The sequence below is a fragment of the Nyctibius grandis genome, chromosome 1, assembly GCF_013368605.1.
Source record: "Nyctibius grandis isolate bNycGra1 chromosome 1, bNycGra1.pri, whole genome shotgun sequence".
NCBI lineage: Eukaryota > Metazoa > Chordata > Aves > Nyctibiiformes > Nyctibiidae > Nyctibius > Nyctibius grandis.
Genome location: NC_090658.1, coordinates 83963832 through 83979074, shown reverse-complemented (window position 1 = coordinate 83979074; position 15243 = coordinate 83963832). Strand labels below are relative to the sequence as shown.

Here is a 15243-nt window from a genome sequence, read left to right as displayed (position 1 = left end):
GATAGGTACCTTACTCATCAAGGAATTTTGAAGGCTATTTTATCAACACAGACAGTTCAGAAATAGAAACACATTTGTGTAAAATAAGGCTTTGGGAGGAATAAGAAATGCAATACTTTTCCATGTTTTAATTTCACTGTGCAATGTAATTTCATACATTTTAGCATTATACATGTAACCAAGTGGCCAACCTACTTGCAATTAAGGGCAGGCTGCAAAGCCCACAAAATCAGGGCGTCATTTCAATTCTTTTCTGGTTTGGGGGTAAATGAAATGTGAACTAGTAAACTATTTTTGCCTGTGCTGATCATGCACACCTGTCAAATTCTTAGCCATGCACTTGTTTTACTACATTTTTGCATATATAGATTCAATAGCCAGTTTCCAGTATCTCCATGTGTACCAAGCCAGGCTAGGAGGTCTTTTTGGCACACTATTTAATAAAATTTCATAGTAGTAATGCTTAAGAGTGTTTCTTTATAACTGCTCCCTGAAAGACCACCTCCACAGAACTCATTAATTCCTACCAAAACCTATGAAATCGACAGAGAATATGTCAAGAAAAATAGTGTTAAAAAAATAAACCCACACCACCAAATCCTGTTTTTCAAGATTTTCCTTTTATACAAAAATCCTTTTTTATTGAAAGAACTGGACATTGAAAATACTGCTTACATAGTTTTATGACATTTATCACAATTCAGTCTACTTGTATGGCTTCAGAGTCAAATAGGTCCAGCAGTCAAAAAGAAACCCTTAATGTCTAACATGATTTAGTGATAATTCTGTCATCACTAATTTTTTTGCCAATTCCTGAGCGCAAAAAAACCCCTTCTGATTTCAAATATTCTTTCATCTTTTATGCCCTTTTCCTAATGTAAAGATGTCCTAATTTCTGTTACATATAAAAATAAATGTGCATGCAATGGGTGGGTAATGTTTATTTTAAAAAAGTATGTAAATGAGTAACTACTGTAAAGAATCACTATTTAAAGTACTTACTATATATGCATATTCAGCTTCTAACCGTCGGCTTTGTATATGCATGAAATGGGAAGCACATATATAGCAGAATATCATAGAATACAATGCACTAAAAATAAACAAAATTCATGTATTTCCATTTCCATAGGAAAAGGAAATAGCAGTAGTCAAGTTCTCTATTTGCTTTTACCTAGAAGCATCTCTATATCTTATTAAAGTGCAGGAAATGAGAAATAGTGTATCAGAAACAGAAAGCTTAGATGAAACAGAAGGCACCTCAAGTTTATAGCCCTTTCTTGCTTCAAATAGTTTTAGACTTGATTAGTTTTATACTGCAGATAAGAACTTAAGAAAAAAGCATTATTCCATTTTATTAGTATCAGATTCCAAAAGGGAACAAAGCCTTCATGACTTAATACCAGAGTCTATCAGCTGACAGAATCTATCAGAGTGATCATCCATATTACTCAAAGGTCCTGATGCCATTTGCTGTTCTCAGAACTACTTCCCTTATTCAGCTCTGATGCTTTTGTGGTCTCTGCTTTACTTCTCACTTCTGCCTTGCCATCACAAGTACAATTAATCATCTAATCTTCGAGATGTCAAAATACATTCAGTCCTTCGGGCTATTTCCTCTCCTCAAGAAAGCATTCTGTTCAGTAATCCGACAAATGTATTTGCCAATGCAAATGCGGTTTACACAAATTCTCTTTTCATTTGCAACACTGGTGTTTTCAAAAACACTATCAGTACTGTTGTATTACTCATGCTCTTCAATAAGAATTGCCCTTTTGTTCTAAACTACTCTTATTTCCAGTATAAATAGCTAGCTAAAGTTAAAAAGAAAAGTAACCTGCCAATAAAATTTTCAATAAGCTAACAAAACATTTATCTTGGATTTAAAATACCAAAAGTAAAATTTCAATGAAAGCAATAACTTTATTTTTAAAAAAAACAAAACTAAAACTAGGTGTTGTGGGTTGACATTGGTGGCTTCCAGATACCCACTCAGCCACTCCCTCACTTCCCCTCCTCAACTGGACAGGGAGAGAAAATAAGATCAAAAATCTCATGGGTTGAGATAAAGACTGGGAGGTCATTTACCAGTTACTGTACAAAACAGATTTGACTTGGGGAAAATTAATGTAATTTATTGCAAATTAAAAATAGAGTATAATAGTGAGGAAACAAAGACAAAACCTAAAAAACCCTTTCTCCTAGTCCCCCTTCTTCCCAGGCTCAACTTCACTGCTTTGTTCTCAACTTCTCTGCCTCCTGGGGAATGGAGGTTGCAGTCAGCCCACAAGCCTTCGTCTCTGCCGTTCCTTCCTCACACTTTTCCCATGCTCCAGTGTCGGGTTCCTCCCACAGGATAGAGTCCTTCACAAACTGCTCCAACATGGGTCCTTTCCATGGGCTGCAGTTCCTGCCAGGAGCCTGCTCCTGCATGGGCTCCTGCTCCTGCATGGGCTCTCCATGGGCCACCATTTCCTTTTGGGCACCATCCAGCTGCTGCAGTGTGGGATCCTCCCAGGGCTGCAGTGTGGGTATCGGCTCCACCATGGCCTCTTCCATGGCTGCAAGGGAATCTCTGCTCCGTCCCCTGAAGCACCTCCTCCCCTCCTTCTGCTCTGACCTTGGTTTCTGCTGTGCTGTTTCTCACACTTTTTTTCCTCACTCCTCGCTCTCTCTCAGCTGCTGCACAGTGGTTTTGCCCTTTCTTAAATATGCTTTTACAGAGGTGCCATCAGCTTGGCTGCTGGGCTGAGCCGTGCCCTGAGGTGGGTCTGTTGAAGCTGCCAGCACCTGGGCAGACACCCCAAAACCGAGCACAATGTGCTTATAAGGTGATAAGAAGACACTCTGCTTACTTATTGGTGGGTTTTTTTCTCCTTAATTGAGATCTTGGAAATCATTCACATTTTTAAGCTGCTCAACATGTTCAGCACTTGGCAAATGAAAGTGGTATCACTTCTCAAATCTAAAGCTTTGAAGGATGGTTTCCTAGCAAAATAGTAAGGTAGTTTTTTCATAAACTGTGACCAATGTTAAAAGCAATGTGATTTTAGCTGACACAGGCTAACAAGCAGAGAACAAATATGACAGCTAGCTGCCCATTTTCTAAGTGACAATGCAAGTCAGGTTTCGCAGGATTTTCTCCCCTCCCATCCCCTTTTTCTGGTTTTTTTTTTCTTTTTTTTTTTTTTTTTTTCAAACTGAGCTGCATGGATAAAAAGTCTGATCTTTCACTTCACGCCTTCTCTGTGTATTTCACTGACGCAGCACACTACAGCAAACAAATTTAAGCTTTGAATTTGATTTAGTTGAACATCTTGGAATTTTTCAGAGTTGTGAAATTACAAAAGTTTATGAAGAAGGCAGGGTTTTTTTAAAAAAATAGGTGAACACTACTCTAGGTCTCCTATTTCCTACCTGTCTTAAAGTAAAACGTTTAGTAGCACTTTAGGTAGAAAGCAGACTAAGGTCAGATACAACGTTTGCTTCTAATACCCCTTTCTTTAATAAGACGTGCAATTAATTTTTATCAAATCCATGATGGAAAAAAGACAGAGATACTTGGAGGCCCGTAGAAACCTAAAAGTTTTAGAAATGTCTGTTTCTGTGATGGCTGGCAAGCCCGCGTTGACAGGCACAGCCTTGCAGTCCAGTAAATGTATAAATCTCTTTTTGTGGGCCTCGAAGTATTTTAGTACTATGCAAATACTACAGAAAACCCAATAATATATTTTAAAGTGAATAACTTTGCTTTCTGCATAATCAGTTTCTTGATCAACAAGAACAATAACAAAAACGGAAATACTTTCCTCCATTAAAAAATAAATCTATATTCCAAAAGAGTTTAAAAAAAAAGTATTCAATAATTCAGAAGTGGCAGGATCAGGACTAATAGTTTGATTCATTTTCTCATAATATTTATTTAAAAGACAATAAATTTCCTTCTCCTGCTCTCTGAATCCCTTTAACTCCAAGAATATGAGAAGGAAGGAACTGAGATATACAGAGGTTTACAGGTTGGGGAAATTAGTCTGCTTTCAAAATTTGAGCAGATTTGTTTTCAACTACTACATAATTTTAGCAACACAGAAAGCACTGATAATCTGGCCTTAACACCAAGACATATCTGTAGCAAGCAAGGCTCATGATAGCCTGGCAGTCTTCAAGGAAAAGCAAGAGACACAGGACCAATAAAAGAAGTTTGGCTTATATCTGCAGGTCTGAGGCACAAAATAAAGCAAAAACATGACAGAAAATGTATTTCAGTGTTAAAACATCAGTCTCACTTATATGTACTTATTTGAATTAGGACGCTAGCTGTTGACAAGGATTGTAGTGTAACACATCTCATACAAAACTGCTGAGGTACTAGTTTAAGGGCGAGGAATATTCACAGTAACTTAAGATGCAACAGAACAGTAAAATAACTTTCCTTAAAAAGAAAATAAAACATCTTTAAAAGGACGATTTTTTAAAATTATTTTTCAAGTTTATACAGGTGGAAGAAATTTTGATGAATTTTCACTGTGCTATGGCAAGGATCTTAATTTTGTTTCATGTTATGTATGTATAAAACATTAAAGAGAAATTATCTCCTACATGTTTTTTGATGCCCACTAGCTTTAAAAGTTACTAATTGTTAAGACCAGAAGGCATTTCTGCAACTCCCTAGAAGCTACCACTGTTTTGTACAAGTTAAGGCATCGTGCTACTCATCAGCTTACAATACACTGCCCAGTGCAGGGCAATGCCTTCAGACTTGGTGATTACATTATAAACCTATATTGCTCCAATCCCAGTTGCATTCTCCAAAATTTCAAGAGATAACTATTACTACTATATTTGTTGCAAACACAAGGTCAAAGATAACTGATATGGAAGCCCACAAGTTGATTTTGAAGTTGTGTTATATCATTTTCTAGATTGTATAAAGCAAAGACTGAGTAGTTATATATATGCAGACTCAAAAAAGACCATAAGGATAATCAACCAAATAATCCATTGCCTTCTAACAAAACACTTAATGTTATCTCGAATGCTACCCAGCAAAATACACAATTTATTACTTATGAATATTTTCCATTTAAACATCAACATACCAAAAACTAACTTACCAAACAACAGATTATGGCTAAAGCACGCTTAACATCATTGTCGTTTAAGTGATGTCTAAGCATCAGAATTTCCTAGATAATAGTATGTCACTATACGAACACACTGAGATAATAGTGGGTCAGTACACAAACACGCTTAGAAAAGAGCTGCTAGAAAAAATATCAACTGTGGGGAAATACCTTCCTTAGATTGTTTTTTTTAATGAGGAGCAGAAAGTGAAAAGTTCATGTATCTTTATTTGGACTATAAAAAGGCCTAAAAAATGTAAAATAAACTCTACAAGAACCAGTACAATAGCTAGGGTTATTTATTCTTGTAATAAGTTTATTTTCTTCTGTTCCCAGGTTCAGTGAGGCACTTATTTACGTACAAATTATTTGGTAATGGACCCTGTATCTATTCTGTCTGAAACATTAAAGCAACACGTTAAATATTTACACTTATGCCTTTTCACAAAAACATGAAGGGAAACTGTGTCTTACAGTTCTAACATGCATCCTACATCTTACAGTTAGATAAGTAGTAGCTGAGGCTTTCGCTGCACAAGATGTGGGAAGCAGGTTAGAAGACTGACTGAAGAGTCAACAAAACAATTATTTTATTTTTTCTTTTTAAGGTAATTTCATTATTGGTAAAATTAGAAATAACTTCTTTGAAAAGCTTGGCTTCTGGTACCTGTTGAAACCACAGTACTGTTAATGAACACTCAAGGTATAGTATGGAACAACATGGAAGTAAAATCATCTAATGTATAATACCATAAATGTATGGAGCAGCAAGAGACATGGATGCCTTCTGGATGAATATAAATGACTGCATGGAAAGCACAGCAAAAGTTATTTCTGAAAAATTGTGCTACAGACCTTTTTAATGGGAATAACTTTTAAACACATTTAAAAAAATTTATTCTATCATAAAAGGAATGAAAATTTATATTACTCATTATTTTTTTTTGGCTAGCATTTTCATCTTTTAAAAATATTTGTAGAAAAAGTAATAGAGGCAGACCCCACTGTACATTATGGGTGGACTCCTGAGAAGTGAGACTGTTAGAAATTTGTCAGATAAAGCAATTTTTCCTCATCAGAATAAGCTTAACAGATGCATGTAACAACTTACAAAACACACATTTAAGTACACACAGGCAAAGCATGATGGATGAAGCATAAGAATGGAAAGGCAGGAGAAAATTATCAAGATTGTCACTGAAGTGCTACTTCTAACTAATACCTGACAATCACCTCATTTTTACAACTTTCATTGTGACTGATTTGATTCACCTAAGGATGAAAATTAAGATGGTGAAAATGTAACTGCTCAGAAAAGAGGCAGAAGACAACTGTCACAGAAGATTTAAACCAGGCTTTCGGTTTCTGAAGAATCAGCTGAGATCTTTTGAAACAGTGATCCAACCTGAAACGCCTGCATCTACTTCAGCTGATGATCCTACTCCTGCCTTTTATCCCCACATACTATTTATACTATCCCTGTGTATTTAAAATGTGTGCATGCATCCACCTGCTGTAACATTAATTCTTACAGGAAAACTGCTTTACTGTTAAACACAGGCACTTCATCTATTACACTAGTAAAGGCTAGAAAGCAGGGTAATGATTGCCAAAGCAACTCTGAAACTATAAATAAAGCAGCAACGCATATCAGAGCATTTCTGTCTGAGAAATGCACACATTAGAGAGGCTGACAAGTGAAGTTTTGAAGCAAGAATTAATTTAATATAGGGTAAAAAGCAATGAAAAGGACCTGCTTAGATGAGGTGGTTTAAATGCACAGTCAATGAAAGAAAGGTCATGATTTTTCATAGGAAACATTATATGCAAAGAGCAATAAGCAGGATCCAGCATAAGTAAGTGCCCTTTCCTTAGTTTATAATAAGGCCACACATCTTCTGTGCACTTTGATAAGTTGGAATAAAACAAAGCCCACTGCTGGGTTCCAGAGTCTGCAAGAGCAGCAGCAATTACATTCGCAACACTTGGACTAGTGTTATCTCTCCTCTGCACCTCCTACAATCCTGATTAATCATGAGGAAAGACAGACTAGCTCCAACAAACAACGAAAACAAATAATGAGTATTTCACAGAATTTTTGAGCTTTATGTATTTGTCTTTTAAACCTTTCCAATGTTTTGAAGAGCAAAGAAGCAAAACTATTATTGACGCAAAAGCAAAACTTAAATTAATCCATGTTTTAATTGTCGTTCATTTGAAAAACTGGGAACTAAATTTTGGGTCACATATAACACAATGGTTTCCAAATTTTTCCTCTTCTGGAGACCATTCTTCTTCTACCTCTATTCCCCCCACAGTTTAAGAACTACAAATACACTACACTTGAGATTTGTGTTTCTATCCCATGAAGTACATACAGAACTGCAGAAATCCTTAAACAGTATTTGAAGATGAGTAAGTTTCAGATAAAAAAAAGAAATTTCAAAACAATGAGATGAGTCAGTGGCAGGAAAAAAACTGATTTTTCCCAGGTCCTCCCCTTGCCATTTGTTCTTGATTTTTATACATAAATCTACTTTAGTCTCTTCCCCAAAAGAAAACGAAGGATTATGCTACTAGTGGTATTTTGGACTGAAATAGGAGAGCATGATAAAGCAGACAGTCTTTCTACACTTAAGTTACTATGTTGCTCTACATTAATACTTTGTATATATTCATAATTTCCTATTACTAGAGCAATAAAATTTCAACTTTGTAAATCATTTTCCCTACACATTTCTTAATAATGCCTGAAATTGTTTGGTTTTTTTCTTTCATTACTTCTTTACTGGACGTAAGCAGAGTTTTAGCAATGAGGTGAGATTTTACGAATTACGTTGCAAACTAGGAAAGCAAGTGAAAATAGCACTTTTTCATTCTACATCCATCCTGTTCATCAAACTTTGTAGTTACATTCAGAGCAGGCTTATCCACCATCACTTCGGTTTTGCCAGTCATTACACGTGCTCTCTCACTATTAAAACTCTGACCTAGTTGATTATGTGCCCTAGCTGAAAAGTATTTTTAAAACAGGAAGTAATATTAAATGATAAGTTGGTCTATGTAAATAATTTCAATTATTAAAAAGTCCCTATTGGAAAGTTTTTTATTTTGTAAACCCAACTTTTAGGCAGATGCTGTTGCAAAGTAATTCAGATAAAGTACCAGTGATATTGCTGTAACTCATTGGTAAGTTATTGGTTTGTTATTTATTGGTTACCACCGCATTGTGACTGTATGCATCAATATGTACGCATACATGTCTTCTAATAAAGACGACTGTTATCCAGGTATTCATGCTAGATTACTGCAGTGGTCCTTGTTATTATTAATTACATATAGACATCTTTTATTCTCACGTGAAGAGTTTTCCCTAGTCTTACCATAAAAATGTAATACACATCAAAGTTAAGACTGGCAAAATATAACTCATGTGAATCAATAATTACTACAAGTTACATCTATAAACGTTCATATTGATAATACAACCAAGTCGTATTCTGTCTCTTGGACCAGGCAGGAGGAGGAAGGGTAATTACAAGGAACTTTATGTAAGAACAGTTATAAAAGTATCTCAATATTTTGGAAAAATGATATTTCACTGACACAAACAGCATTTGCCTGAAATAAATATGACAAGAAGTATCTGCTAAAACAGAAAAACCTCCATCTATGCAATACTCTTTATGAGGCTAAATAAGTAAATGTTATTAATTTCTATGAATGTTCAAATGTTTAACCTACTGATGTTTTATACTGTTCCTCATTTGTCCTTAAAAAGGAAAAGTAAGATCAGCCGTTAACAGGAACCTACAGCTTTACTAACTTTTTTTTTTTTAATAAAAAAGAAGTTAAGCATTATTTTGACATATTTGCAACAATGCTGTTACAGCATTTCAAATTTATCTAGATTTTACCATTTGCAGACCAGACCTTCAACTTTTTAAAGATAGTTTTCATCAAATGCCAAATCTGAAATTATGAATGTTACGTTCTTGCAAACACACACATATAACACTTGGTTTTTAATCCTGAAAGGGTAGGGGCACAGGTTCACAAGCTGGAAATGGGGTAAGATTTTATACAGAGATTATATGGAAGTGGGGTGCCATAGTAATAAGACTAAATGGGAGAAACCAAAAAGTTTAATGAGCCCATTGCTTTAAGATATTCCAGATATATTAGTATTTTAATCACTTCGAATTGAAAGTCGCATTTTAGAACACAACCGTTGTAATTACAGACTCAGTAATAATATTTCATCTGCTTCATCAATACTTTTATAAGAAAGTCTAAAAAAAGACTAGCGTACCTATGGAGATAGGAATACACACACAGAACAATATTTTAAAATATTAAACATACCTGTGTCCGCAGAATTTCACCTTTTGACAGTTGCATATCACCAGTCAGCTCTTTCACAGTAATGCCTAGTGGTTCCAGCCGCTTGCTGAAGTAATTAGTCATTTCAGCTGCCAAAGCCTTCATAGGAGCAACATACACAATCTGCACCAAAAGGACACTCGCTTGATAAATGAGCAAACCCCACAATGTAGTTTGTTTCATGGCAACCATTACAAATCACAATTTATCGTGAAATATGATACCAGGCACTTACAGTGAAAAATCTTAATAGTGATATATGAAAAGTAGTTATCTTTGTCGGGTAAGTGTGCAGCTGTTGAAAGGACAATGGATTTTGTTTATACACCCTCATCACTTTGAAAATTGGTTCTGCATCAAAGCAAAATGCGTTTTCATAGCTTTTTAATTGCATAATAAGATTTTTAGAACACAAGTAAAACCAGCTTTAACAGTAATCAAGTAAATCACAACTAGCCTTATCTTTGACTTGGAAAAGTGTAATACCCTCAAAAACTTGCTGATTTCATATTCCATATATAACATATAATGGGTTTTACCTTATAAGTTAAAAAGCTGTAACTTGGTTCATTAAACTCTTACCTTAAACTCATCTTTTTTGATAACACCATGCTGGACATGCTGGCGAATTTCATGAAGGACTGTCAGCATGGCAATGTTAGTCTTCCCAGCTCCAGTGGGGGCACAGATTAACATGTTCTCATTTGTGTTGTAGGCAGTCTCGAAAACTATAGATTGGATTCGGTTTAGTCTTTTCATGCCTTTAAAAGCAAGTTGTCCAATCTGTTAAAACAAATAACAACCATATTTTGGGTTTTTCATATATATGTGTGTGTGTATACATATATTAATCATAAAAAAAGAAGATATGGTAACAAAACAGGATATCTGTTGAAATATATTTATTATTCCAAGGTTTTTATTTTGAGGATACCATCCCTGTTCAACCTTCAAATACTGAATACATAAGGAAAACAAAATATAGCAGGATAACATCTCTTAAAATTAACCAAAATCTTTAGCCACATGCTATTTCAGCATTTAATTTGTTTTTAATCAAGTGTGACCAAAACTAATATACAGTAAAATAACGACCTATTAATAAATAAATATCAGGAAAACAGCAATAGTCAGATTAGAAGAATACATATCTTTAAATCTAACATGACAAACTATGACTACTCCGATAGAAGACGAGGTGGCAACGCACAGAAACCTGCTGAAGAAACAGATGATTTAAAAAATTATTTATGATTAATTTTGTGCAATAAAGTTTAATTATGCAAACACACACACACAAATTCAGTAACAACCTTCTCTTTTCTTCTGAGGAAATCTCCATCTTGCAATTGTTTATGTTCAGACAATAAGTTGCTTTTTCCAACAATACTTGCAACAAACTGCAGCCTCCAAAAGGAACATAAAACTTGTATGTGCAGTCCCAAATAAACATAGAGAATGTTTTCAAAAACTAAATTACATAGCTAATATAGGCAATTATAGTTGTTATAGTTTAATGCATTTTTAAATCTTATAAAGTACAAATCATCAATTATAAAAATAGTTATTTTGTTCCTCTTGGTCTCTCTGAAAAATGAGATTTTCACCAAGAAAGAACTGCTGCAGACAGTTAAAATTTCTACATTTGAAGATTCTAAAACTTTTGCAACTGAAGAACAGACCCTTAAGATATAAAGTTAATTTTATAATAAACTTGCTTTTTCTTAGTTACTTTTCAGAGATGCTTAAAAGAGACTGCAGAACACAGAATTACTTTCTACAGATTTAATTACCTGCACTGCTTCTATTAATAATCATGAAAAGTATCTTACTGATACATTTGACTATTATAATTTTTATTTTAATTGTAGAAAACCACAAAAGTACAAATTCACTGTAAAGAACAGTCCCGAAAGCACCTTCTGAAGATCTCCCTTTCCATTATTCTGGGCGCTTCAGTTCATTTACAGTCATTTGCTGTGGTAATAGCCTCTCCAGTACTAATAATATTCTTTCCAATTCTAAGCAAATTATTTGAGCAGGACCCAATTTATTACTACCTCAAGTAATGCAAGCTTAGGAATGAGAGCTTTATCAGCTATTCAAATCAACTATTTTATTTAACTTTGCAACAAACAGCACTAGGTCTATCATTCTGCTGCAGCTTCTTGGTAGTAGCCTCATGTGAGAGGCTTAGATGCAAATTACAACTTTAGGTTAATACACCATTTTCACAATACATGACAATGTTCTACCCAAATGTAGAGGAATGATGTAGTTAATGACTGGCCAACTGTACTTTTATTCTAGAGGACTTGAAATAGTAAAAGCCAACATTCATTTATATAAAAGTAAATGAAAATGCTATGCAATTAACACTATTTCTTTTTGAAAAATGTTCCTTTAAATTTAGCAGTACCTTTGCCTTAGCAAAGCTTTCAGGTTGAAAACTTCTTATGCAACACTGAAAAAACAAGTTCCATTCAAATCACGGATTGCACTTGTATTTATAGGACTAACACGTCTCAAATATATTCAAATACCTATTCTAAACTGTTAAGTATCTTTGGTGAAGAAAAAAACGTATCTAATACAAGTACTTCCAGTACTTTTCATCAAGTTTCTTCAATTTTTTAAGTAGGTGAATTTCAGGATTACAAGTTTTCACTATTAATGTTCTTTCACAGTTTATTCTGCTTGCAAGACTGCAGGGGGAAAGCTTATTTGTTTTGCACCAGTTTTGTATACATAATGTTTACTTGGTGTATCATCTTCAAAATTCATTTCGTGAATGAGACTATTATAAAGTGTTAATGGGCTTCCTGGAGACCTGCTGATTACATTAGCACTATCACGGTTCAATCAGCTATTTTTATGGCCTCCTGACTCAGTTTAGGTTTCTAATTTGCCTGTTACTTCATTTTGAGATTTCTTGACAGGTCTTTGAAAATAGTTATATTTCTCCTTTTCCTTCCCATTCCATCTAATTGGTTTTAGAAGCTACTATAAACACCATAAAGTTCACACTGATAAACACTGTTTACAGTGTTTAAAATAAAGGATCTATGGAGAGAAACTCACAAACACAACTGGTGATTACAGAATTGAACTAACAAAACACTACCTTGCACAATATGTGTATTATTTAAAGAAGCAGTTTTTAAAAAAAAGCAGAAACACAGTTGTCTAAATGAAGCCAGGTGTAAGTATCTTCAGAAAAGAACAGGAGTTTTTCGCAGTCACAAAGTTGAACACATGTAGCTTTACACATGCAGGTGTCCTTACAGTAGTGTGATTGACCACTGAGAAGCGACTCTTTCCACGAACCAGAAGATGATAAGTAAAGGTAGCTCCGATATGGATGTATAAAACCTTTATTTTTACTTCAGTAAGCTTTCCAGTTCTTTCCCAAGGAATTTACTATTACAACTAATGCATTTATGAGTAAATGAGATTACACTTAATTAAGATATTCTAAATTAGTCATTTCATTAAAAAGATATTTGTGTTTTAGTGCTCTAACAGCAATTTAAAAATAGGACAAAACTGTTAAAGTCATTAAAGTAATATTTATGAATGAGTCCATACAATTCAGTCTGCAGGCAAGCTACAGCTCAGAAACACAACTGCTTTAACAACACGGTAGTAACAGTGTCTGTTCTAAATAGCACAGGCCCTTAGCACTTTAGACAGAATTTTAGTCATGCAATTCATTAGCCAGACGTTGTAGTTCTACAGAGTTTAACAAATACGATAGAGAAGATGGTCACTTTTTTCCCCAGGCATACCTCTGAAACCTGCTATGGTCTATAGCACTCTCCCTCACCCAGAACAAAAGGGTGCTAACTACAAGTTCCATTAAAAGCTGAGATCTTCTTTTGCTCTCAGTATCACTTTAGGTATTAATGCTAGCTGGCAGAAACAGCTTATGAGATACAATTAACCTTAGTATCACAAATTTTTACTCGGTGGCCCAATGTGCTCTTAACTTCAATGTACAATGCAAGCATTTTAGTAGTAGCTTCTAAATTCAATATTGGCGTGCACAGACACAGCTAATATGTCTTATCTAATCTACCCAGAGCAACACTAGAAGAAATATGTACACTTAATTTTTAGCAATTTATCCAGAAAATATGTTTGGGTGTTATCTCCCTTAGAATTATCATATTTTATTGATTTATCTACAGGACGTGCTCTTTATATTCCTCATTCTAAAAGTGATTTTGTCTTATCTGTGTAATTTTTCCAGTTTTCATGAAATAGTAGACTAATTTTCTCACAGTCTGAAATAAAGAAATGTTAGTCATCTGTCCTAATTTCCATAGCATAAAATCACCTAAAATAATGTTCTATAAAGATGACTATAATAACGTACTATAACAAAACAGTAAGATTACTACCAATTTATCATAAAGATAATCCACTGCCCTCATAAACCAAGTTTAAACTTCCAGCATTTTCCCTACTCGTTGGCCTAATTTTAATGTAGATATATTTTAATCAAAGTACCTTATATATTTCAGGTGCAACAAATCCCATTCTGCAGTCAGTTGTTCTATTGCACTTTCAGTTAAAAAGATAATTGACATAACTGGTAATAGCATGACTAATCCATGCTGTTTTACAGAAAATCCATGAACATCAGATGTTCCTCATCCTGACATGTAAATAATCTCTAGGTCATCTTTCCCCTTTGCTATACTTTGGAATGTTGTCGGTTAAAACACATATCTATGTGTACACACTCATACACACACACACAAAAAATTTGTATATCTATGTATATAGACATACACAATTTAATAAATACATTTCCATTATCCCTCCAAATTACAAACATTTAGTAGTCCCTCCTACTTTCTAATTATGCATGTATACACTTAAAGCGCTTTTGTGACAGTGTAAATCCTATTTTGTTACTGAAGGTACACTCAGAAATAAACATAGATGTTATACCTGGGGACTTCCACAGCCTCCCTCTCCTGATGCCACTTTTCATATTTTGCTACTTTCATGGAGGTGGTAGCTCACGAGATTTAGGAACAATAATAAATAAAAATATAACTATATAAATACTATAAAGGTCAAATTATTTTTGTATTATCTTAGGAGTACTATTTGCAAATACAATTTTCTACCTGCCTCAAAGACTGCAATGTTGTCTTTCAAAGCGCATATATACATTTTAAGCAAAGGTTCATAACACGTAAAAGAAGAACTGCATGATGTTTGGATTTGCTCCATTTAGCACCAAATCATATCAGTGAGATTTCATTGGACTTAGGGGGATAATTTTTGTAGGAACAAGTAGCATACACAAAGATACGAAAATCACACAAGCGTACCAAATAGAGCTTAGGATTGGCTTTGAGCCATAATCAGCATTATAATTTCTTCAAGTAAGTACGAACTATGTCTCATCCAAAGTGTAGAACCAGAAGAGTTATTTGCTATAAAGGAAGCTTGGAGTAAAACATCTTAGACAGATGCAAGTAACAAAAGGCACCAGAGAACCAGCAGCTATTTTCAAAGCTGTATGTGCTACAAGTGACGAGAACTAAAGCAATTCTTGCATGCTATGGCTATCCATGTCACTATTAGTGGTAACCATAGATCACAGAATCATTTAGGTTGAAGATCATCTAGTCCAACCCACTAGTCAAAGCAGGATTACCTACATCAGGTTGCCCAGGACTGCATTCAGTCGGGTTTAAAATATCTCCAAGTATGGAGA

At 34.5% G+C, this 15243-nt stretch overlaps 1 protein-coding gene across 2 annotated transcripts in view; it reads right to left on the bottom strand.

Moving 5' to 3' along the window:
• Positions 1 to 15243, bottom strand: part of ASCC3 (activating signal cointegrator 1 complex subunit 3) — a 274898-nt gene that overhangs the window by 195090 nt on the left and 64565 nt on the right. For both annotated transcript variants that reach the window (XM_068401794.1, XM_068401804.1), the window contains exons 9-10: positions 10089 to 10289; positions 9489 to 9629 (exon numbers count right to left, since the gene is read on the bottom strand). In XM_068401794.1, coding sequence (XP_068257895.1) covers positions 9489 to 9629; positions 10089 to 10289 — 342 coding nt within the window. The remainder of the gene's footprint in view (positions 1 to 9488; positions 9630 to 10088; positions 10290 to 15243) is intronic.